General features: G+C 50.5%; 1 protein-coding gene across 2 annotated transcripts in view; it reads right to left on the reverse strand.

Moving 5' to 3' along the window:
- The window catches only part of ALDH2 (aldehyde dehydrogenase 2 family member), a 40,979-nt gene that overhangs the window by 8,757 nt on the left and 9,722 nt on the right, over positions 1-22,500 (reverse strand). The window contains exons 1-11 of one of the 2 annotated variants that reach the window (XM_017847354.1): positions 16,128-16,144; positions 15,412-15,516; positions 13,973-14,113; positions 11,906-11,985; positions 6,693-6,804; positions 6,062-6,190; positions 5,201-5,314; positions 4,447-4,549; positions 3,804-3,988; positions 2,185-2,349; positions 341-498 (exon numbers count right to left, since the gene is read on the reverse strand). In XM_017847354.1, coding sequence (XP_017702843.1) covers positions 341-498; positions 2,185-2,349; positions 3,804-3,988; positions 4,447-4,549; positions 5,201-5,314; positions 6,062-6,190; positions 6,693-6,804; positions 11,906-11,985; positions 13,973-14,047 — 1,121 coding nt within the window. In that variant the 5' untranslated portion in view covers positions 14,048-14,113; positions 15,412-15,516; positions 16,128-16,144. Of the gene's footprint in view, positions 1-340; positions 499-2,184; positions 2,350-3,803; positions 3,989-4,446; positions 4,550-5,200; positions 5,315-6,061; positions 6,191-6,692; positions 6,805-11,905; positions 11,986-13,972; positions 14,114-15,411; positions 15,517-16,127; positions 16,145-22,500 lie in introns of those variants that run through there. The other variant, XM_017847344.1, reaches the window with a different exon arrangement.

Below are 22,500 nucleotides of genomic sequence, written 5' to 3' on the forward strand. Positions count from 1 at the left end.
TAGCCATCCTAGTGGGGCTAAGTGTGAAGCAGGGCCTAAGTTTTTAGGATCAGTGTCACAATCATGGGTCCCTCTGCTCTGGTCTCCTGCCCTGAGACAGCTGGGGAGGAGGCCCGCCACCCAGCTGCCTGCCAAGGACAGGTGCAGGGCGTTTGCACCACAGAGAAGCCTGATCCCTCGGAGGTGAGGTAGCAGGACCTCTCAAATCAATATCACACCCTGACCCAGGAGAAACTGAGCCCAGCTCCCCAAATTCCAGGATGGTGACCACTGGATTCCAGAAGGCCCTGGCTTTGAGGAATCTCTGTTGGGTTGTGAGGGGCTGCTGGAAGGCTCTTACCACACGGTGCCCGCCTGGAGGGCCTGGGACAGGTAATTGGCCTTGTCCAAATCCTTTGTGAAGACAGCTGCGGCCAGCCCGTACGTGGAATTGTTGGCTCTCCCAACAACTTCCTCTATGGTCTTGAACTTCAGGATCTGCATCACTGGCCCGAAGATCTGGAGGGAGAGAGCAGAGTAAGGGGGTTCAGCAACACAGAGGCACCTGCCATTGAGCTCTCGCAGAGCAGAACAGATGATTCCAGATTGGGGGATGAGCCCCCAGCCATGCTCTAACAGTTCCAGGGGAAGACAACAGTCATCAAGCTCAGCAGAACACAGAAGGAATGGAGCTAACAGGGGCCAACTTCCTCCTGTGGTCCCCAGGCTTTACATACAGTATCCCATTTCTAAACAATTCTGCCAGGTATGTTATTCACACGTGACATGTAGATTTAGTGTGAAAGAATTTAAGTCAGCTGGGCACTGTGGCTCACGCTTGTAATCCCAGCACTTTGGGAGGCCAAGGTGGGAGAACTGCTTGAGTCTCGGAGTTTGAGTCCAGCCTGTCAAACACAGTGAGACCTTGTATTTACTAAAAAAAGAAAAAAAAAAAAAGAAAGAAATTTTGACTGAGCACAATGGCTCACACCTGTAATCCCAGCATTTTGGAAGGCCGAGGCAGGTGGATCACCTGAGGTCAGGAGTTTGAGACCAGCCTGGCCAACATGGTGAAATCCTGTCTCTACTAACAATAAGAAAAATTAGCTGGGCGTGGTGGTGCACGCCTGTAATCCCAGCCATTAGTAGGGGCTGAGGCAGGAGAATCGCTTGAACCCAGGAGGCAGAGGTTGCACTGAGCCGAGATCGTACCACTGCACTCCAGCCTGGCGACAGAGTGAGACTCCATCTCAAAAAAAGAAAAGAAAAAATAAGCCGGGTGTGGTGGCTCACGCCTGTAATCCCAGCACTTTGGGAGGCCCAGGCGGGCAGGTCACGAAGTCAGGAGTTCGAGACCAGCCTGATCAACATGGTGAAACCCTGTCTCTACTAAAAATACAAAAATTAGCCAGGCGTGGCTAAAATTGGAGATGGAGTCCTGCTCTGTTGCCCAGGCTGGAGAGCAGTGGCATGATCTCGGCTCACTGCAACCTCAGCCTCCCGGGTTCAAGTGATTCTCCTGCCTCAGCCTCCAGAGTAGCTGGGATTACAGGCAAGCGCCACCACACTGGGCTAATTTTTTCTTACTTTTAATAGAGACAGGGTTTCGCCATGTTGGCCAGGCTGGTCTCGAACTCTTGACCTCAGGTGATCCACCCGCCTCGGCTTCCCAAAATGTTTGGATTACAGGCATGAGCCACTGCACCCAGCCTCTACTAAAAATTTTTTTAAAAATTAGCCAGGCATGGTGGTGAGCACCTGTAGTCCCAGCTACTCAGGAGGCTGAGGTGGGAGGATCACTTGAGCCCAGGAGTTCAAGGCTATAAGGAACCATGATTATGCCACTGCACTCCAGCCTGGGCAACACAGCAAGACTCTGACTGAAAAAAACGAAAAAAAAAAAAGGTCATGGGAAGGAGCAGGCAACGTCATTCCTAGACTCTTGGCTCTGAGGGCCATGACATGAAGGCCTGCAGGCCATGCTAAGGAATGCAGACGATCTCCCAGACAGAGGGTACAAGCTGAAGAGGAGCGACAAGATCAGATACATACTATGAATAACTTGTTATGGGCACTGGTTCTGGGCATTAACTCCAGATCTGGCCCCAAGCCAACAGATGGGTGACAGTGGCAGGATGCCAAGCTGAAATGTTTACCACGTCTCCCACCAAAAACGTTCCCAGAACACCGGCCCCAGGTGCTCACCTCCTCCTTGGCGATGGTCATGCCATCCTGCACATCTCCAAACACGGTGGGCTGGATGAAGTAACCACGGTCAGCAGCAATGCCCCCACCACACAGCAGCTTCGCCCCCTCTTGTTTCCCAGTGTTGATGTAGCCGAGGATCTTCTTAAACTGAGTTTCATCCACCTGTGGGAGAAAGAACCCAGAATTATGGAGGCGTCGGATTCAGACCTCTCCTAGGCTTCAGGCTTAGAATTATGCAGGCAACAAGACAACTGGGAAATGGACCAAGGTCATGAGTAAGCAAGATCAGAAGAGGAAACACACAGGGCCAATAGCAGAAAACACCAAAAAAGCCCAACTTCCTCAGCCTACCAGAGAAAAGGACATCAAATCAATTTTTACTTTTCAACTATAAGATCACCAAAAAGTTTAGGAAGAAAATACACTGATAGCAAGAGACTGTTACATACACTGTTAGAAGGATGACAGGCTGGTACAGCCTTTAGAGCAAGTAGTTTATTAATATTGCTCAAAAATTATATGCTCAGACCCTTTGGCCCAGCTATTTAACTTCTAGGAATTAATTTATTCTCCATATGCACAAAGAGAAATGAACAAGGATATTCACTAGGGAGTATTTTTTTTTTTTTTTTTGTATTTTGTTTTGAAACGGGGTCTCACTCTGTCACCCAGGCTAGAGTGCCGTGGTGTGATCTCTGCTCACTGCAACCTACGCCTCCCACGCTCAAATGATCCTCCCACCTCAGCCTCCCGAGTTAGCTGGGACTATAGGCATGCGCCACTATGCTGGGCTAATTTTTGTATTTTTAGTAGAGACAGGGTTTCCCTTGTTGCCCAGGCTGGGGAGCATTTTGTAAAGGCAAAAGATGGAAACAATTCTAAGTATAAATCAGTAGAGGGGTTGGTTAAAATTATTACGGTGCATTCGATATATTCTATTGTCACTAATAGATCTGAGAACTAACTGACACAGAAAGATGGCCCAAGATAGTCTGTAAAAAGAAGGAAAGCTTGGGCTGGGTGCAGTGGCTCATGCCTGTAATCCCAGCACTTTGGGAGGCCAAGGCAGGAGGACTGCTTGAGCCCAGGAGTTCAAGGCTGAGGTGAGGTATGATTGCACCACTACACTCCAGCCTGGGCAACAAAGAGAGACCTTGTCTCTAAAATATAAATAGGCAAATAAATAAATAAATAAAATCAAACAGCTCAAAACATGAAGTGAAATAAGGTCCCTACACTAGTTATATCATGACTCTCAGACACCAAGTTTCGCAGGGCTGTATATCTTCTGGTGGATACATTTCTACTGATGACCAAGGTCTTGCAAACACACACTCCCTTTTGCAGGCACTCCTGGTATTTGTTACATATATGCAATTTACAAAGTGCTTCCCAGGATTAATTTCCACAGCATAGCCACCCCATAAATGAGGCAGGGCAGGGCTTGGGATGCGGAAATGGAGGCTGAGGGAGGGAACATAGCTTCCCAAGGGCACACAGCTGCTGTGTGGCAGAGCTGAGACCTGAACCCAGTCCCAACTGATCTGAACCTGATGCCCTCTCTGCTTCTCATGCTGGCTCTGGACACCCAGACCCTGCTGCACTGCCTGGCTCACCTGCGGCCCCTGCTCGGTCTTGCTGTCAAAGGGGTTCCCGACCACCCGAGACTTGGCCCGGGCAACGCTCCGCTCCACAAACTCGTCATAGATGTCCTCCTGCACGAAGGTCCGGGAGCCAGCACAGCAGCACTGGCCCTGGTTGAAGAACAGGGCGAAGTGGGCCTGCTCCACGGCCCAGTCCACTGCGGGAAGTGGTCAGGGGACAGAAAGGCAACAATGAGAAGAGGAGGAGGACCCTGGTCCCTGTGGCCGCCTAACCAACGAAGCCTGTTCCACCACTGTCAGGGATGATGCCTGCTGAGTGCCAGAGACAGACAGAGGGAGAAGAGGGGTGATCTGGGAGCCCACTGTCCACCAGGACAAAGGGCGTGATGGCGGCGAGTGGATGAGTCAGATAGCAGGGGCATGGCCTAGCCTGATGCTGCAGAGAGCAGCCAGGGAGAGGCTGGGGACAGGCCAAGGCCAGGCCACGCGGGCCCTGCGCTGGCGTCTTATCCTGAGGCCGTTGGCGTCTTATCCTGAGGCCCGAGGGACAGCAACCAACACCACTGGGCAGTGGGGGCGACAGGATCGGCTGGACCCACAACACAGGCGGCCAGGGCTGCCTTCAAGGCCAGGCCTCCTCCAGCTGGAAACTCACTGTCGGCATCTGACATGATGATGTTGGGGCTCTTCCCCCCTAGCTCCAGGGTCACTCTCTTGAGATTGCTGCTCCCGGCAGCAACCTGAATGAGGCGGCCAATCTGTGGGGACAGAGAGACAGGAAAGAGCTCTCAGTGCGGGGAGAAAGAGCCCAGTACTCTGTAGACACAGAACAGAGGTCCCCACGGCTTGAGTGAGCAACTGGACCAAGAGAGACCTAGAGAATTTCACCAAATAGACATTCACTTTTTTTTTTTCTTTTGGACAGGGTTTTGCTCTGTCACCCAGGCTGGAGTGCAGTGGCGTGATCTCAGCTCACTGCAGCCTCGACCAACCCTCCTGCCTTGGCCTTCCAAGTAGCTGGGGCCACACGCACACACCACCACATGAGGCTAATTTTTAACCACAATGGCAGTCCTGGTCAAGGAGTCTGACCTGGCCAAGGTGCTTTGATTTGGGGCAAGCGGTCAGCTCTGCGCTATGTGGAGCCTGGTCAGGCCTGGCCTCCTTAGTCCACATGGGACACCGGCCCCTCCCAAGGGCAGCTAGTGTGGCAACCAGACCACAAAGGGCTCAACCCTGCCCACCCCTCCTGGTACCTACAGGGTCCTCGCCTGAGCTCTGCACAGGCAAGTCCTGGAGGAAGAGGCCTCCACTTGACACCCGGGAGCTCACCTTGAGCATGTTGTCCACTGAGGACAGGGGGAACTTGGGCCAAGGAGGTTGCAAGCTTGAGGCCAGGGTCACCCTACCTCGGTGGAGCCTGTGAATGCCACTTTGTCCACATCCTCATGGGAGGCGATGGCGGCCCCGGCCGTGGGGCCAAATCCAGGAACGATGTTGACCACACCAGGGGGAAAGCCGGCCTGTGAGCAAACAGCCAGGGGACATTGGGAGTCACCCTCCTGTTCCAAAAGGCTCAACCAGGGGAAGACACATCCTTTCTCAGAGAAGGTGGGACAGTCTGCCAAGGGACACACATGGGCAGAAGCTAGTTTTATGGGGCACTACATGGTAATTCTAAATGGGACGGAGAAGGAGCCTGTTCGCTGGGATTCCCTGTGTCTTTGCCCCTCCCCTGACAGCATTCACTTAGAACAATAGTGGGTTTTTGCTTGTTTTTTGAGACAGAGTCTCTCTCTGGCACCCAGGCTGGAGTGCAGTGGTGTGATCATAGCTCACTGCAGCCTCAAACTCCTGGGGTCAAGTGATCCTCCTGCCTTAATCTCCCAAGTAGTTGGGACTACAGGTGCGTGCTACCACACCCAGCTGATTTTTAATTTTTTGTAGAGACCGGGTCTTGCTATGTTGCCCAGGCTGGTCTCAAACTCCTGGGCTCAAGCAATCCTCTGCCTTGGCCTCCCAAAGTGCTGGGATTACAGGTGTGAGCCACCAAGCCCGGCCTGGAGCAATATTTTTAATTCTTCAAAGGGGATCTTGCAGTGAAGACCAATGTGGAAAAGAGGTAAGAGGGAGCCACTCTGGTTCACATGATGATGGGGGCTCCAAAAACACACCTCCCTGTTTAGGGACCCCTGAGACCCTCCTCAGAACTCTTTAGAACAAGCCTCAACAAGGGCATTTAGAGGTTAAGACCGGGACAAGCCACGCACCTCCTTGATCAGGTTGGCCACATAGAGGGCAGTGAGGGGCGTCTGCTCAGCTACCTTCATCACAACCACGTTTCCAGTCGCCAAGGCTGGGCCCAGCTTCCATGCTTGCATCAGGAGCGGGAAATTCCACTGCAACAAACAGCAGCAGCCCTCGAAATCCAAGCTTCCTCAGAGAACTACACTGGGTAGTGGAAGGTGGCACCCCCAGAGGACAGAAGCAGCACCAAGTTCTCTGCACCCTGTGTGTCCTCCCCTAACTCCGTCCATCGTGGTTTTAAGATGGATGGACAAGGCAGGTGGTGCATGAGGATGACAGAGACTCATACTTATTTGTGCTTTTACATCCATGACACCATGCTAAGCCCTAATTACCTCCCTAAGACAGGCACTGTGTTCATTTCCACTTTTCAGATGGGGAAACTGAGGCTTGGGGGATAAGTGACTTGCCCAAGGTTACAGAATTCACGAGTGGCAGGGCTCAGACTCAAACCAGATTGGCTTTGTCAGAGCCCATCTTCTTACCTGCCACCCAGGCTGCCTTCCAACACCACCCCCAGAACCTCTGCAAAGAGCCTGGAAGACTGCCAAATCTCAGGGCACCCTGAAGAAACTCCAGGGAGGCTGGACTCACCGGAATGATCTGCCCGCACACCCCCACAGGTTCATGGCGGGTGTAGCTGAAGAAGTCTCCGTCAATGGGAATGGTTTTCCCGTGGTACTTATCAGCCCAGCCGGCATAATACCTTTAAAAAAAGAAACATTCAAGCTCTAATCAACGATAGTCAGGGACCCCTGCAAACCCTGGCAGAAAGAGAAGACTCAAACAGGTCCAGCTGAGTCTTTCTGATAACTGCCCTTGCTTTTGGCTTATTCAGAGAAAGACAAGTGACTGCTAAGGTCATGATAATCTACTCTAGGTAGCTAACCCCTAAGCCTCTGAATCACCTGGGGTTCTTGTAAAAAAACCAGATCCCAAGAGTCTACTTCCAATATACTAATCCCACTCGCTGGGGCTCATGCCCAGGAATTAGAATTTTTTTCTTTCTTTCTTTCTTTTTTTTTTTTTTTTGAGAAGGAGTCTCACTCTGTCACCCAGGCTGGAGTGCAGTGGTGCGATCTCGGCTCACTGCAACCTTTGCAACCTCCGCCTTGTGGGTTCAAGCGATTCTCTACCTCAGCCTCCCGAGTAGCTGGGATTATAGGTGCCCGCCACCATGCCTGGCTAATTTTTTGTATTTTTAATAGAGACGGGGCTTCACCACCTTGGCCAGGCTGGTCTCAAACTCCTGACCTCATGATCCACCCACCTCGGCCTCCCAAAGTGCTGGGATTACAGGTGTGAGTCACCATCCCCGACCTTCTTTCTTTTTTTTAAGAAACAAGGTATTGCCAGGCATGGTGGCTCACACCTGTATTCCCAGCACTTTGGGAGGCCAAGGTAAGCGGATCATGAGGTCAGAAGTTCGAGACCAGCCTGGCCAAGGTGGTGAAACCCCTGCATCTATGAAAAATACAAAAAATTAGCCAGGCGTGGTGGCAGGCTCCTGTAATCCCAGCACCTCCGGAGGCTGAGGCAGAGAATCGCTTGAACCCGGGAGGCAGAAGTTGCAGTGAGCCAAGATTGTGTCACTGCACTCTAGCCTGGGTGACAGAGCGAGACTCCGTCTCAAAAAAAATAATAATCAATCAATAAAACATTTTTGATTAAACTAAACCCAGAGCTAGTAAAAGGAAGGAAACAATAAATACTGAAACAGAGATAGACAAAAGAGAATATTTTCTTGAATAGAAAAACAATAAAATTAACAAAACCAAAAGTTTGGTTCTTTGAAAACATTCACAAAATGGACAAACCTGTAGCTAGGCTAAGAAACAGAGAGAAGACCCAAATGAGTAAAACTGAAAATGGAGACATCACTACAGATCTTAGAGATAAAAAGGATTATAAGAATACTGTGAACAATTGTACACCAACAAATTAGATAACCTCAATAAAATGGACAAGTTCCAAGTAACAGAGAAAGTACCAAGAGTGACTCAAGAACAAAAGAAAGCATTTATGACTAAGTCACAATTTGTGATACTGAAGGATTTTCCCACGAGCAGGAGTCTAAATGGAGTAGGCTTCTCTCACAGCTGTGATCCTTTTGGATTTTTGTAATTTATTTGTTTTTCATTTTTGTTTTTGTTTTTGAGACACAGTCTCACTCTGTCACCTAGGCTGGTGTGCAGTGGCATGATCTTGGCTCACTGTGACCTCCACTTCCAGGGATCAAGAGATTCTTCTACCTTAGCCTCCTGAGTAGCTGGTATTACAGGTGTGCACCACCATGCCCAGCAAATTTTTGTATTTTTAGTAGAGATGGGGTTTTATCATGTTGGCCAGGCTGGTCTCAAACTCTTGACCTCAGGTAATCCGCCTGGCTCAGCCTCCCAAAGTGCTGGGATTATAGGCATGAGATACCGCACCCTGCCCCTTTTGAATTTTTGTAATTTAATTTTTACCTCCTAACAATGTTGCCTCCCCTTTTCCCCTGCCAGAACAAAGAACAGGAAATCTGAGCCCGTACCGGAGACATTTGAGGACCATGTCCAAATCCACCAGGTAGGAGATGACATAGGGTTTGCCATTGTCCAGAGTCTCCAAGGCCTGAGAAGAAAACAAGGTCAGCAGAGATGTGGGTGCAGGAATGAGAGGAACATAAAAGGGCTGACAGAGGGAGCCAAGGCTGGGACTGAGAAGGGCTGATGCAAGCCCAGGGTGAGAGTCCCCTTTGTGCTGCCAAATGTCACTGGCATCTCTGGACTATTGCTACGGTCTCTCCAAAGGCAGAGAGAGGGAGGAAGGGGGCCAGGCAGGATGAGGCACTGACTTCTCACTCAGTGATTTCACATAACACACTCTTTTAGCTTCTGCTCTCTGCCATATCCCGGTGCTGGGATAGAGACCAGAGTGGAGCTTACAGAGCAAAGAGACTGTGCATAATGACACAAGTCCTCAGTCACATGTGTTAAGAGTGCTAGAGGACGGACACAGTGACTCGCACCTATAATCCCAGCACTTTGGGAGGCCAAGGTGGGTCAATCACGTGAGGTCAGGTGTTCAAGACCAGCCTGGCCAACACAGTGAAATCCTGACTTTATCGAAAATACAAAATTAGCTGGGCATGATGGTGCACACCTGTATTCCCAGCTACTGGGAGGCTGAGGCAGGAGAATTGCTTGAACTTGGGAGGTAGAGGTTGCAGTGAGCCGAGATTGTGCCACTGCACTCCAGCCTAGGTGAAGAGTGAGACTCCATCTCGAAAAAAAAGAAAAAAGAGTGCTAAAAAGTAGAAAGCAGAGAGCCAGGCTGCCCAGCTCTGTCCAGAAATATCAGCTAGAGATGAGCCCTTTACGCTAGAACCTGAATGATATGTAGGGGGCAACTGGGCAAAGGGGATAGTACAGATGGCAGCAGGGCAAAGAGCATCCCAGGCAGGTGCAAGTGCTGATGCTCAAAGAGGCTTAGCCATCAAGCATGGCAGCCCAGGCTCGGGAGCACATGGGAATATGAGGACTGCAGTGCAGCATGACTCAGATGATGGAACTAGAACAGGCTGGGTCATTTTTTTTTTTTTTAAGACAGGATCTCACTCTGTTGCCCAGGCTAAAGTGCAGTGGTGCCACCACAGTTCACTGTAGCCTGAAACTCCTGGGCTCAACCAATCCTCCTGCCTCAGCCTCCCAAGTAGCAAGGACTACAGGCATATGCCACCATACCCAGCTAGTTTTTTAACTTTTTGTAGAGACAGGATCTCGCCATGTTGAAGGCTGGGTCTTACAGACCATGTTGAGGATTTTATCCTAAGGACATCGCACGCCATGCAGGGCATAAGGGTAGAGTGCCATGTATAATCTGCCTTCTGGAAGGTTCGCTCTGGCTTCTGTGTGCAGAATCAATTGTGGCTGGGAGGAGATTGCCTCCTGGTTTCTTCTCTTCTTGCAGCCAGGGAGAATGACCACCATGGAGGAGCCCAGGGAGAGGTGTCCATTCCCAGGGGTCTCTCTCCTGGGAAGGCCTCCCTGACACAGCTCTTCTCCCCTCCCCCAGATCCTTCTTGCTTAGCCAAACCCACCACATCAAAGGAGACACTAAGGCTGGGTGTAGTGGTTCATGCCTGTAATCCCAGCACTTTGGGAGGCTGAGGCAGGTGGATCACTTGAGCCCAGGAGTTGGAGACCAGCCTGGCCAACACGGTGAAACCCTGTCTCTACTAAAAATACACAAATTAGCTGGGCGTGGTGTCTTATGCCTGTAATCCCAGCTACTTTGGAGGCTGAGGCAGAAGAATCACTTGAACCCAGGAGGTGGAGGTTGCAGTGAGCCAAGATGTCGCCACTGTACTCCAGCCTGGGATACAGAGTGAGACTCCATCTCAAAAGAGCAAAACAAAACAAAAAAACAAAGCAGACACTGAAAGCCTCCTCTGGTTAGTACAGAGGTGCCCCCCACAGGTGTCCATCCTATGCCATTCCCACCAGTCCCATGTCCGATGTGTGGCCCCTGGCTGTTCGCAGGATGCTTGGTTCCTGGCTGTTCGCAGGATGCTGCGAGCCCATTCGCCACGTGGGNGATTACAGGTGTGAGTCACCATCCCCGACCTTCTTTCTTTTTTTTAAGAAACAAGGTATTGCCAGGCATGGTGGCTCACACCTGTATTCCCAGCACTTTGGGAGGCCAAGGTAAGCGGATCATGAGGTCAGAAGTTCGAGACCAGCCTGGCCAAGGTGGTGAAACCCCTGCATCTATGAAAATACAAAAAATTAGCCAGGCGTGGTGGCAGGCTCCTGTAATCCCAGCACCTCCGGAGGCTGAGGCAGAGAATCGCTTGAACCCGGGAGGCAGAAGTTGCAGTGAGCCAAGATTGTGTCACTGCACTCTAGCCTGGGTGACAGAGCGAGACTCCGTCTCAAAAAAAATAATAATCAATCAATAAAACATTTTGATTAAACTAAACCCAGAGCTAGTAAAAGGAAGGAAACAATAAATACTGAAACAGAGATAGACAAAAGAGAATATTTTCTTGAATAGAAAACAATAAAATTAACAAAACCAAAAGTTTGGTTCTTTGAAAACATTCACAAAATGGACAAACCTGTAGCTAGGCTAAGAAACAGAGAGAAGACCCAAATGAGTAAAACTGAAAATGGAGACATCACTACAGATCTTAGAGATAAAAGGATTATAAGAATACTGTGAACAATTGTACACCAACAAATTAGATAACCTCAATAAAATGGACAAGTTCCAAGTAACAGAGAAAGTACCAAGAGTGACTCAAGAACAAAAGAAAGCATTTATGACTAAGTCACAATTTGTGATACTGAAGGATTTTCCCACGAGCAGGAGTCTAAATGGAGTAGGCTTCTCTCACAGCTGTGATCCTTTTGGATTTTGTAATTTATTTGTTTTCATTTTGTTTTGTTTTGAGACACAGTCTCACTCTGTCACCTAGGCTGGTGTGCAGTGGCATGATCTTGGCTCACTGTGACCTCCACTTCCAGGGATCAAGAGATTCTTCTACCTTAGCCTCCTGAGTAGCTGGTATTACAGGTGTGCACCACCATGCCCAGCAAATTTTGTATTTTAGTAGAGATGGGGTTTTATCATGTTGGCCAGGCTGGTCTCAAACTCTTGACCTCAGGTAATCCGCCTGGCTCAGCCTCCCAAAGTGCTGGGATTATAGGCATGAGATACCGCACCCTGCCCCTTTTGAATTTTGTAATTTAATTTTACCTCCTAACAATGTTGCCTCCCCTTTTCCCCTGCCAGAACAAAGAACAGGAAATCTGAGCCCGTACCGGAGACATTTGAGGACCATGTCCAAATCCACCAGGTAGGAGATGACATAGGGTTTGCCATTGTCCAGAGTCTCCAAGGCCTGAGAAGAAAACAAGGTCAGCAGAGATGTGGGTGCAGGAATGAGAGGAACATAAAAGGGCTGACAGAGGGAGCCAAGGCTGGGACTGAGAAGGGCTGATGCAAGCCCAGGGTGAGAGTCCCCTTTGTGCTGCCAAATGTCACTGGCATCTCTGGACTATTGCTACGGTCTCTCCAAAGGCAGAGAGAGGGAGGAAGGGGCCAGGCAGGATGAGGCACTGACTTCTCACTCAGTGATTTCACATAACACACTCTTTTAGCTTCTGCTCTCTGCCATATCCCGGTGCTGGGATAGAGACCAGAGTGGAGCTTACAGAGCAAAGAGACTGTGCATAATGACACAAGTCCTCAGTCACATGTGTTAAGAGTGCTAGAGGACGGACACAGTGACTCGCACCTATAATCCCAGCACTTTGGGAGGCCAAGGTGGGTCAATCACGTGAGGTCAGGTGTTCAAGACCAGCCTGGCCAACACAGTGAAATCCTGACTTTATCGAAAATACAAAATTAGCTGGGCATGATGGTGCACACCTGTATTCCCAGCTACTGGGAGGCTGAGGCAGGAGAATTGCTTGAACTTGGGAGGTAGAGGTTGCAGTGAGCCGAGATTGTGCCACTGCACTCCAGCCTAGGTGAAGAGTGAGACTCCATCTCGAAAAAAAAGAAAAAAGAGTGCTAAAAGTAGAAAGCAGAGAGCCAGGCTGCCCAGCTCTGTCCAGAAATATCAGCTAGAGATGAGCCCTTTACGCTAGAACCTGAATGATATGTAGGGGCAACTGGGCAAAGGGGATAGTACAGATGGCAGCAGGGCAAAGAGCATCCCAGGCAGGTGCAAGTGCTGATGCTCAAAGAGGCTTAGCCATCAAGCATGGCAGCCCAGGCTCGGGAGCACATGGGAATATGAGGACTGCAGTGCAGCATGACTCAGATGATGGAACTAGAACAGGCTGGGTCATTTTTTTTTTTTTAAGACAGGATCTCACTCTGTTGCCCAGGCTAAAGTGCAGTGGTGCCACCACAGTTCACTGTAGCCTGAAACTCCTGGGCTCAACCAATCCTCCTGCCTCAGCCTCCCAAGTAGCAAGGACTACAGGCATATGCCACCATACCCAGCTAGTTTTTTAACTTTTGTAGAGACAGGATCTCGCCATGTTGAAGGCTGGGTCTTACAGACCATGTTGAGGATTTTATCCTAAGGACATCGCACGCCATGCAGGGCATAAGGGTAGAGTGCCATGTATAATCTGCCTTCTGGAAGGTTCGCTCTGGCTTCTGTGTGCAGAATCAATTGTGGCTGGGAGGAGATTGCCTCCTGGTTTCTTCTCTTCTTGCAGCCAGGGAGAATGACCACCATGGAGGAGCCCAGGGAGAGGTGTCCATTCCCAGGGGTCTCTCTCCTGGGAAGGCCTCCCTGACACAGCTCTTCTCCCCTCCCCAGATCCTTCTTGCTTAGCCAAACCCACCACATCAAAGGAGACACTAAGGCTGGGTGTAGTGGTTCATGCCTGTAATCCCAGCACTTTGGGAGGCTGAGGCAGGTGGATCACTTGAGCCCAGGAGTTGGAGACCAGCCTGGCCAACACGGTGAAACCCTGTCTCTACTAAAATACACAAATTAGCTGGGCGTGGTGTCTTATGCCTGTAATCCCAGCTACTTTGGAGGCTGAGGCAGAAGAATCACTTGAACCCAGGAGGTGGAGGTTGCAGTGAGCCAAGATGTCGCCACTGTACTCCAGCCTGGGATACAGAGTGAGACTCCATCTCAAAAGAGCAAAACAAAACAAAAAAACAAAGCAGACACTGAAAGCCTCCTCTGGTTAGTACAGAGGTGCCCCCCACAGGTGTCCATCCTATGCCATTCCCACCAGTCCCATGTCCGATGTGTGGCCCCTGGCTGTTCGCAGGATGCTTGGTTCCTGGCTGTTCGCAGGATGCTGCGAGCCCATTCGCCACGTGGGATCTGAGGGGGAGAAAGGCTGAGGACTCACCGCCAGGTAGGTCCGGTCCCGCTCGATCAGATCAGCCAGGCGGTTCAGCAGCCGGCCCCTGTGTGATGCGTCCATGCGACGCCAAGGTGAGCCCAGTTGGAAGGCGGCCCGGGCGGCCTTCACTGCCTTGTCCACATCTTCCTGGAAAACACAGGAAAACTCAAGCCTTCCTAGAAAACTCAGGCCTTCTCAGTAATAACCAACTCTGAATACAAACACATCTAGAGGGTCATCAGCACATCGCTGAATAGAAAACCTGCCCCGTAAACAACGCTCCTAGCCCAGCAGAGCCCTGACCAGCACCAGACTTCAGCAACGGGGTTGAATAACACAACCTTCCCCTCCTTTCATGAAGTCCTGGTGGGAATGAGAATCCAGACAATTTCTGTATTTTCTTTCTTTCTTTTTTTTTTTTTGAGACGAAGCCTCGCTCTGTCACCCAGGCTAGAGTGTAGTGGCGCAATTTCGGCTCACTGCAACCTCCGCCTCCCGGGTTCAAGCAATTCGCCTACCTCAGCCTCCTGAGTAGCTGGCATTACAGGCAGATGCCACCGTGCCCAGCTAATTTTTATATTTTTAGTAGAGACGGGGTTTCACCATGTTGGTCAGGCTGGTCTCAAACTCCTGACCTCATGATCCACCCTCCTCAGCCTCCCAAAGTGCTGGGACAGGTGTGAGCCACCGCGCCCGGCCTGTATTTTCTTATTTTATTTATTTATTTATTTATTTTTGAGACAGAGTCTCGCTCTGTCGCTCAGGCCTGGAGTGCATGTGGCCGACCTCAAGCTCACTGCAAGCTCCGGCTCCGGGTTTACGCCCATTCTCCTGCCTCAGGCCTCCCGAGTAGCTGGGAACTACAGCCCGCCTGCGCCACCTCGCCTGGCTAGTTTTTTATATTTTTTTTAGTAGAGACGGGTTTCAACTGTGTTAGCCAGGATGCGTTCAATCTCCTGAACCTCCGTGATCTGCCCGTCTCGGGCTCGCGCAAGTGCTGGTTACAATGCCTGAGCCCACTGCGAGCCCGGCAAAACACAAAATATTTTACTAAGAGTCTAATTTAAAAATTGTAAACATAATATTATCAGTTTCTATTGGTTCCTACAGTCTATACAATTCAAACCTCCACAGGAGCTAGATCTTAGGAGACCCTAATTCTACCCAACAAGGTTTCCATCTCTGACCTTCAACTTCCAGGTCTGGAAAGGAGACACTGTATTAGATATTTGCCAAATTCACTTTCAAGTCTGTAGTTCTACACTAAGTGAATCAACACCATTGTCTGCAGGGAAGTTTCTATTGATTAATTTACTTGGAATTTTTCATTGGTATCTGTTACTTGTGAAAGTAATACACATAAATGGTGAAGCTTTTAGCACACAAAAACATACAAAATAGAAAACGAATCCATCCCTCCCCCAAGGTAAGTCACCAGTTCTCACCTTGTCCCCTTCAGCTACCTGACAGATGACCTCTCCAGTGGACGGATTGACCGTGGGGAATGTTTTCCTGCTGACGGCATTGTGCCATTCATTGTTTATGAAGATCTACAGTGAGAAGGAAAGAAGTTCTCAAGACCAGCTCTCAACCTAATAATAGTGACTACCAGTATTGTAAGGGAAAAACAAAAAACAAAACAAGAAGAAGCAAATATGAATTAATTTCAGAGTGGTGTAGCCTAGAAATGAAAAGCACAGGCCTTGCAGACAATCTAGGCCAGAATGCCTACTCTGCCAAGTGATCTGGAGTCATTTGACTTTTCAGTGCCTTGGTTTCTTTGAAAAAATGAAGAGAATATTCCTACTTGTTCTAGTTATCCATTGCTGTGTAACACAGCACCCTAAAACTTGGTGGCTTAAAGTGATTTCTTATCTCCCACAGTAGGGTCCCCTGGTTGGGCTCATCTGGGCAGAGTTCCCTTGTATGGCTACAGTGTGAGGGCAGCTGGGGCCATAGTTATCCAACTCTGAGGCTGGATGTGCAAGATGGCTTCTGCACTCACTGCTCTGGCACCACATGGCTGCTTGGGCTTCCTGACTGCATGGCTGGCTCAAGCTAGTCCGAATTCCCATATGGCAGCTGGCTTCCCCTGAGACAGTGTTCCTAGAGACCCAGGTGGAAGCTGAACGGCTTCCTAAGATCTAGCTTCAGAAGTCACCTGGCCTCATTTCTGCCACCAAATTCGGTTAGTCAAAGTGAGTCACAGGCTCAGTCCAGAGTCCCAGGTTGAGGAGACAGCCTCCCCTTCTTCCTAGAAGGAATGGCAAACAATTTGCAAACATTTTCATTCTATTCCACTCCCACATAAATTCATTGTGAGAACTAAATTAGATTATTCTTTTATTTTATTTTATTTTTTTTTTTGAGGCAGGGTCTCACTCTGTTGCCCAGGCTGGAGTACAGTGGTGCGATCATGGCTCCCTATAGCCTCTTCCTCCCAAGCTCAAGCGATCCTCTCGCCTCAGCCTCCTGAGTAGCTGGGATCACAGGCACATGCCACTATGCCTGGCTAATTTTTGTATTTCTTGTAGAGACGAGGTCCCTCTATGTTCCCCAGGCTGGACTCAAGTGATACTCCCTCCTCAGCCTCCCAAGGTCCTGGGATTACAGGTGTGAGTCACCATGCCCAGCCTTAGATTATTCTTTCACTTACTCAGCAAATACTTAATGAACACCTGCGATGGGCCAGGCACAGTTCTAGGGCTGAGGACACAGTAGAGCCAAAAGCCAACAAAGACCATGCTCTCGTGGTGCCCAGAAAATAAAGAGGCAATCAAACACAGAAGACCACCTCAGACTGTACAGATGAAGGCAAAGGGAAGAAGAGGATCCAGAGAAGGTGACTAAGGTGGGGGGTAGAGAACTCCAGCCGTGGTGGTAGGGGCAGGCCGCCCTGAGGAGCAGACATTTGACCGAGTCCTGAATGATGAAAAGGAGGGGTCCACAGGAAGAGCCGGAGGACCAGCAGTCCAGGCTGTGGAATAGCAAGTGCACAGGCCCCAGGGCAGGAATAAGTCTGGTAGATTTGAGAAAAAGCAAAGGTGGCCAGAGTTACTGGTGAACCAGAAAGGAAGTGATAAAAAACAGGGTCAGGGAGGAGGGCGGGTCCCAAGACACCCTCAGTTCTGCCTCTATAATGTAATTCAGACCAGGCCATCACCCAACCAAGCCACATCTGGGGGAAAGACTGCCTTCCTCATGAGGCCAATGTCAGAGAGCTAAAGCCCCTCCATTTGCTCAGAGAAAGGATCTTTACCTATTACCTAGTCACCTGTTAAAGTACAAGGCTGCGCACGGTGCTCATGTCTATAATCCCAGCACTTTGGGAGGCTGGGGTGGGTGGATCACCTTAGGTCCGGAGTCTGAGACCAATCTGGCCAACCCGGTGAAATCCCATCTCTACTAAAAATAAAAAAAAAACTAGCCAGGCGTGGTGGCAGGCACCTGTAGTCCCAGCTACTCAGGAGGCTGAGGTAGGAGAATCGCGTGAACCTGGAAGGTAGAAGTTGCAGTGAGCCAAGATCACGCCATTGCACTCCAGCCTTGGCAACAAGAGTGAAACTCTGTCTCAAAAAACAAAAATAAAAATAAATACATAAATAAAGTGCCAGAGTTCACCCTCTGCTTTCCAGGCACTGGGCGATGGTCTTGGGGAGTACAGAGAAGACATCTCCCAGAAAGCTGTCCCCTTCGGGCTTGGTAAACCAGTATCCTGGCAGAGTCCATGGTCACCTTGCCAGTGCTGGGGCAAAGGCTACAGGTGACATGAAGGCAAAGACATCTGCCTCTCTGCTTGCCTTCCTTGGGGGACCCTTTGGCCCCAGCATCCCTGCATGTTCTGGCCCTGGCCTAGAACTCCAGTGAGACATCCGTGGTCACTCTGGGCCAGAGTCTCGGACCATAAAGAATACCGAGCTGCCAAGCAAAGCCTGGAGCGAGGCTCACAACAGGGCTGGGGAGGGGTGGCCAGGCTCACTGGTCAAAAGCAGACATTTGGCCTGGCACAGTGGCTCACACCTGTAGTCCCAGCACTTTCGAAGGCCAAGGTGTGAGAACTGCTTGAGCTCAGGAATTTGAGAACAACCTGAGTAACATAGTGAGACCTCCATCTCCACAAAAAATGAAAAATTAGCCAAGTGTGGTAGCATGCGTCTGTAGTCCCAGCTACTTAGAAGGCTGAGATGGAAGGATCACTTGCTTGAGGCTGGGACGTTGAGGCTGCAGTGAGCCATGATCACACCACTGCCTCCAGCCTGGATGACAGAGCAAGACTCCATTTCAGGAAAAAAATTAAAAAGCCCATATTTGTCCAGATTCTTTTTTTTTTTGAGACGGAGTCTTGCTCTGTCGCCCAGGCTGGAGTGCAGTGGCGCGATCTCAGCTCACTGCAAGCTCTGCCTCCTGGGTTTACGCCATTCTCCTGCCTCAGCCTCCCGAGTAGCTGGGACTACAGCCGCCCGCCACCTCGCCCGGCTAGTTTTTTGTATTTTTTTAGTAGAGACGGGGTTTCACCGTGTTAGCCAGGATGGTCTCGATCTTCTGACCTCGCGATCCGCCCGTCTCGGCCTCCCAAAGTGCTGGGATCACAGGCTTGAGCCACCGCGCCCAGCCTCTTTTTTTTTTTAGTCTTTTTCTGTCACCCAGGCTGGGGTGCAGTGGTGCAATCACGGCTCATTGCAGCCTCAACCTCTCAGGCTCAAGTGGTCCTCCCACCTCAGCCTCCTGAGTAGCTGGGACTATAGGCATGCAACCACGCCTGGCTAATTTTCCATTTTTTGTGGAGAGAGGGTCTCACTATGTTACCCATGTTGTTTTCGAACTCCTGAGCTCAAGCAATCCTCCCACCTTGGCCTCCCAAAGTGTTGGGATTATAGGCGTGAGCCACTGCGCCCAGCCACCCAGATTCTTGTCTTGAACCTCTGCTCATGGCAAGCTCTGACTCCCAGGTTCACACCATTCTACTGCGTCAGCCTCCTTAGTAGCTGGGATTACGGGTGCCTGCCACCACACCCAGATAATTTTTCTGTATTTTTAGTAGAGACGGGGTTTCACCGTGTTAGCCAGGATGGTCTCAATCTCCTGACCTCGTGATCTGCCTGTCTTGGCCTCCCAAAGTGCTGGGATTACAGGCGTAAGGGGCTTTTTTTTTTTTTTTAAGACAAAGTCTGGCTGTTGTCCCCCAGGCTGGAGTGCAGTGGCGCGATCCCGGCTCACTGCAACCTCTGCCTCTCAGGTTCAAGTGATTCTCCTGCCTCAGCCTCCTGAGTAGCTGGGATTACAGGTGCCTGCTACCATGCCCGGCTAATTTTTGTATTTCTAGTAGAGACGGAGCTTCACAACGTTGACCAGGCTGGTCTCGAACTCCTGACCTCAGGTGATCCACCAGCCTCAGCCTCCCAAAGTGCTGGGATTACAGACATGAGCCACCGCACCTGGCTGAATATGGGCTCTTTAGCTCCTGATTTTGTCACATGGGACAAGGACCTCACTCCTGTGTCTTTGTTTCCTCATCTGTAGTGTGGGAATCACCCTAGACCCCCCTTTATAAAGCCGCGTGAGGGTCTGAAGTCTCTGCGCCAAGCATGGAGTGAATGCCCAACGCTGTGACGATGGCAGGATGGTAACAGAATGCTCCAGGAAGGAGTCGCTCAGGTAAGGGTGTAGCAGGAATCACCTTCCCAGGCTAAATTTGTTCCGCATAATCTCTATGGTGGAATCTGCAGCTGTGCACCCACAGGAACGGCTCTGGCACCGGAAAAGAACACGGGTAAACATTAACCAGGGTTCTGGAGGCATGCTTGTGTGGTTTCATATTAGTTGATCTATCATTAATCTTTAGGGAAATGGCACCCTTCTTTCTTTCCACAGGAAGGCTGGGTCGTTTCCAGTGTGGGGACAGGCAGCGCAATAAAGAGCTCAGGTTCAAAGTCAGGAGATTGCCAGACCTAAGTTCAAGTTGAACTATGCCATGCCTGGGCAGCAGGCCCTGGGTGTTCGCTCCCCGACTCTGAGAGTCAGCTCCTCCTCTGGGTGCCTGTGGAGGAGAAGGGAGTTCCCAGGGCTGCCTGCTGGAAGAAGGGGGCTCACGGGCATGGGGGGCGGGCAGGCAGCCTGTAGCTGTTGGGTGAGCGTCCTTCTTTTCTTCCCCCTGCAGCATAGGCTCAGGGTTCACGCCTCACATGCAACTGCCTCGCAGCAAAGTACTTGGGTCAGCAGGGTTAGGAGAGTACAGAGAAGCACCAGGCTGGGCTGGGTGGAAGTAGGTCTGGTTGGCCTTGTACTGTCCCCAAGCTTCTCCTTCCTCCCTTACAGAGGGAGGAAGTCCACTTAGCCCTCTGCGTGTCATGGACACGGCTAACATTCACTAGCTACTCCTCAAGCAGTAGCCCCGCACCAGCGGTTCTGTGTACTTGGATTGTTCCCATTTAAACCTCATAGCAAACCTAGGAGGTGAACTTCATCCTCTCCACTTCACAGCAGAGGATGCTGGGCACAGAAGAGTCCAGCCACTTGGCTCTAGGTCACACAGCAGCAAAGGCAGAGCCAGGATTTGAAGGCAGGTCTTTGGGACTCCAAGGCCTGTGTTCTTTCCTCAGTTCTTCCAACTCCAACCTCCAGCCATAGCCCAGGTCTGCCTTCGAGGAGGCTGGAATTCTGATTCCTGAATCTCCATCTTTATGGTTTACTTACTGACTCAACACAGGTTGATTTCAAATTTTGATTCTGAGCCAGGCACAATGGCTCATCCCTGTAATCCCAGCACTTTGGGAGGCCAAGGCAGGTGGATCATTTAAGGTCAGGAGTTCGAGACCAGCCTGGACAACATGGTGAAACCCCGTCTCTACTAAAAATACAAAAATTAGCTGGGCGTGGTGTCATTTGCCTGTAATCCCAGCTACTAGAGAGGCTGAGGCAGGAGAACTGCTTGAACCTGGGAGATGGAGGTTGCAGTGAGCCAAGATGGCACCACTGTACTCCAGCATGGACAACAGAGTCTCAAAAAAAAAATTTTTTTTTTTGATTCTGCATGTTGTAAAAAGCACCAACCTCAAAGCCAAACAGATCTGGGTTTGAATTTTTTTTTGAGACGGAGTCTCGCTCTGTCTTCCAGGCTGGAGTGCAGTGGCCAGACCTCAGCTCACTGCAAGCTCCGCCTCCCGGGTTCACGCCATTCTCCTGCCTCAGCCTCCCAAGTAGCTGGGACTACAGGCACCGCCACCTCACCCGGCTAGTTTTTTTTTTTGTATTTTAGTAGAGACGGGGTTTCACCGTGTTAGCCAGGATGGTCTCGATCTCCTGACCTCGTGATCCGCCTATCTCGGCCTCCCAAAGTGCTGGGATTACAGGCTTGAGCCACCGCGCCCGGCCGAATTTTTTTTCTTAAATAAAGGTGGGATTTTTTTGTATTTTTTGTACAGATGGGCTTTCACCATGTTGGCCAGGCTGGTCCCAAACGCCTGTGCTCAAGTGATCCTCCTGTCTCGGAACCCCAAAGTGCTGGGATTACAGCCGTGAGCCACCGTGCCCGGCCTGGGTTTGAATTCTGGCTCCATCCCTCACAGATTTGACCCTGCGCAAATCCCTTCACTTCCCAGATGTCTCACCGAATACTTCTGGGGGCGGCATGTGAAGGTTAAATGCAAGAATGGGTGTACAGTTCCTAAACTAGGACCTTGCCCGCAGGGGGTCGTGCAGTGTTCTAGATCTTGCAGCTGTCATAGCCTAAAGATTCTTAGGAGCGGCCGGGCGCAGTGGCTCAAGCCTGTAATCCCAGCACTTTGGGAGGCCGAGACAGGCGGATCACGAGGTCAGGAGATCGAGACCATCCTGGCTAACACGGTGAAACCCCGTCTCTACTAAAATACAAAACTAGCCGGACGAGGTGGCGGGCGCCTGTAGTCCCAGCTACTCGGGAGGCTGAGGCAGGAGAATGGCGTAAACCCGGGAGGCGGAGCTTGCAGTGAGCTGAGATCTGGCCACTGCACTCCAGACCGGGTGACAGAGCGAGACTCCGCCTCAAAAAAAAAAAAAAAAAAAAGATTCTTAGGAGCGAGGACCAGGTCTATACTCTTTATGTTGTTCCCTGCACCAAAGCTTACTAAATTGTCCTGGATTTTAAACTCTATTTTGCAAAGATCAGGAAGTAGGGAGAGGTGGGCCAGTCTGGCTAAAGCCCCACCAGCCCCACTCCTTCCTCGCTCGGCTGGCCCCTCTGATTTAGATTAGGATCCTGGAAAGACCACTCCCTGGCATGTTTGCCTTTCAAAGCCCAGAATGTTCTCAGTCACTCTTGACCCTTGAATTAGGCTGCACTTTCAACAACCCACTCTCCCTTCTCCACTGATAAGATAAACCTGGGTCTGCCGAGTAGGACCCTGGACACGTCCCCTGGTTTACATTTCCCATTTCCCTTCTCCTAGGGCCAGACTCAGTGGCCTCCCTCCCCGGTGGGGGGCTGGGTAGGAACTGTTCTCACACTGAGTCTCTGCCAAAGTTCTGCTTCAAGTGAGGAGCAGCTCTCCTGAATAAAC

Source organism: Rhinopithecus bieti, unplaced genomic scaffold (assembly GCF_001698545.2).
Source record: "Rhinopithecus bieti isolate Rb0 unplaced genomic scaffold, ASM169854v2 scaffold_947, whole genome shotgun sequence".
In the NCBI taxonomy this organism is placed as follows: Eukaryota; Metazoa; Chordata; class Mammalia; order Primates; family Cercopithecidae; genus Rhinopithecus; species Rhinopithecus bieti.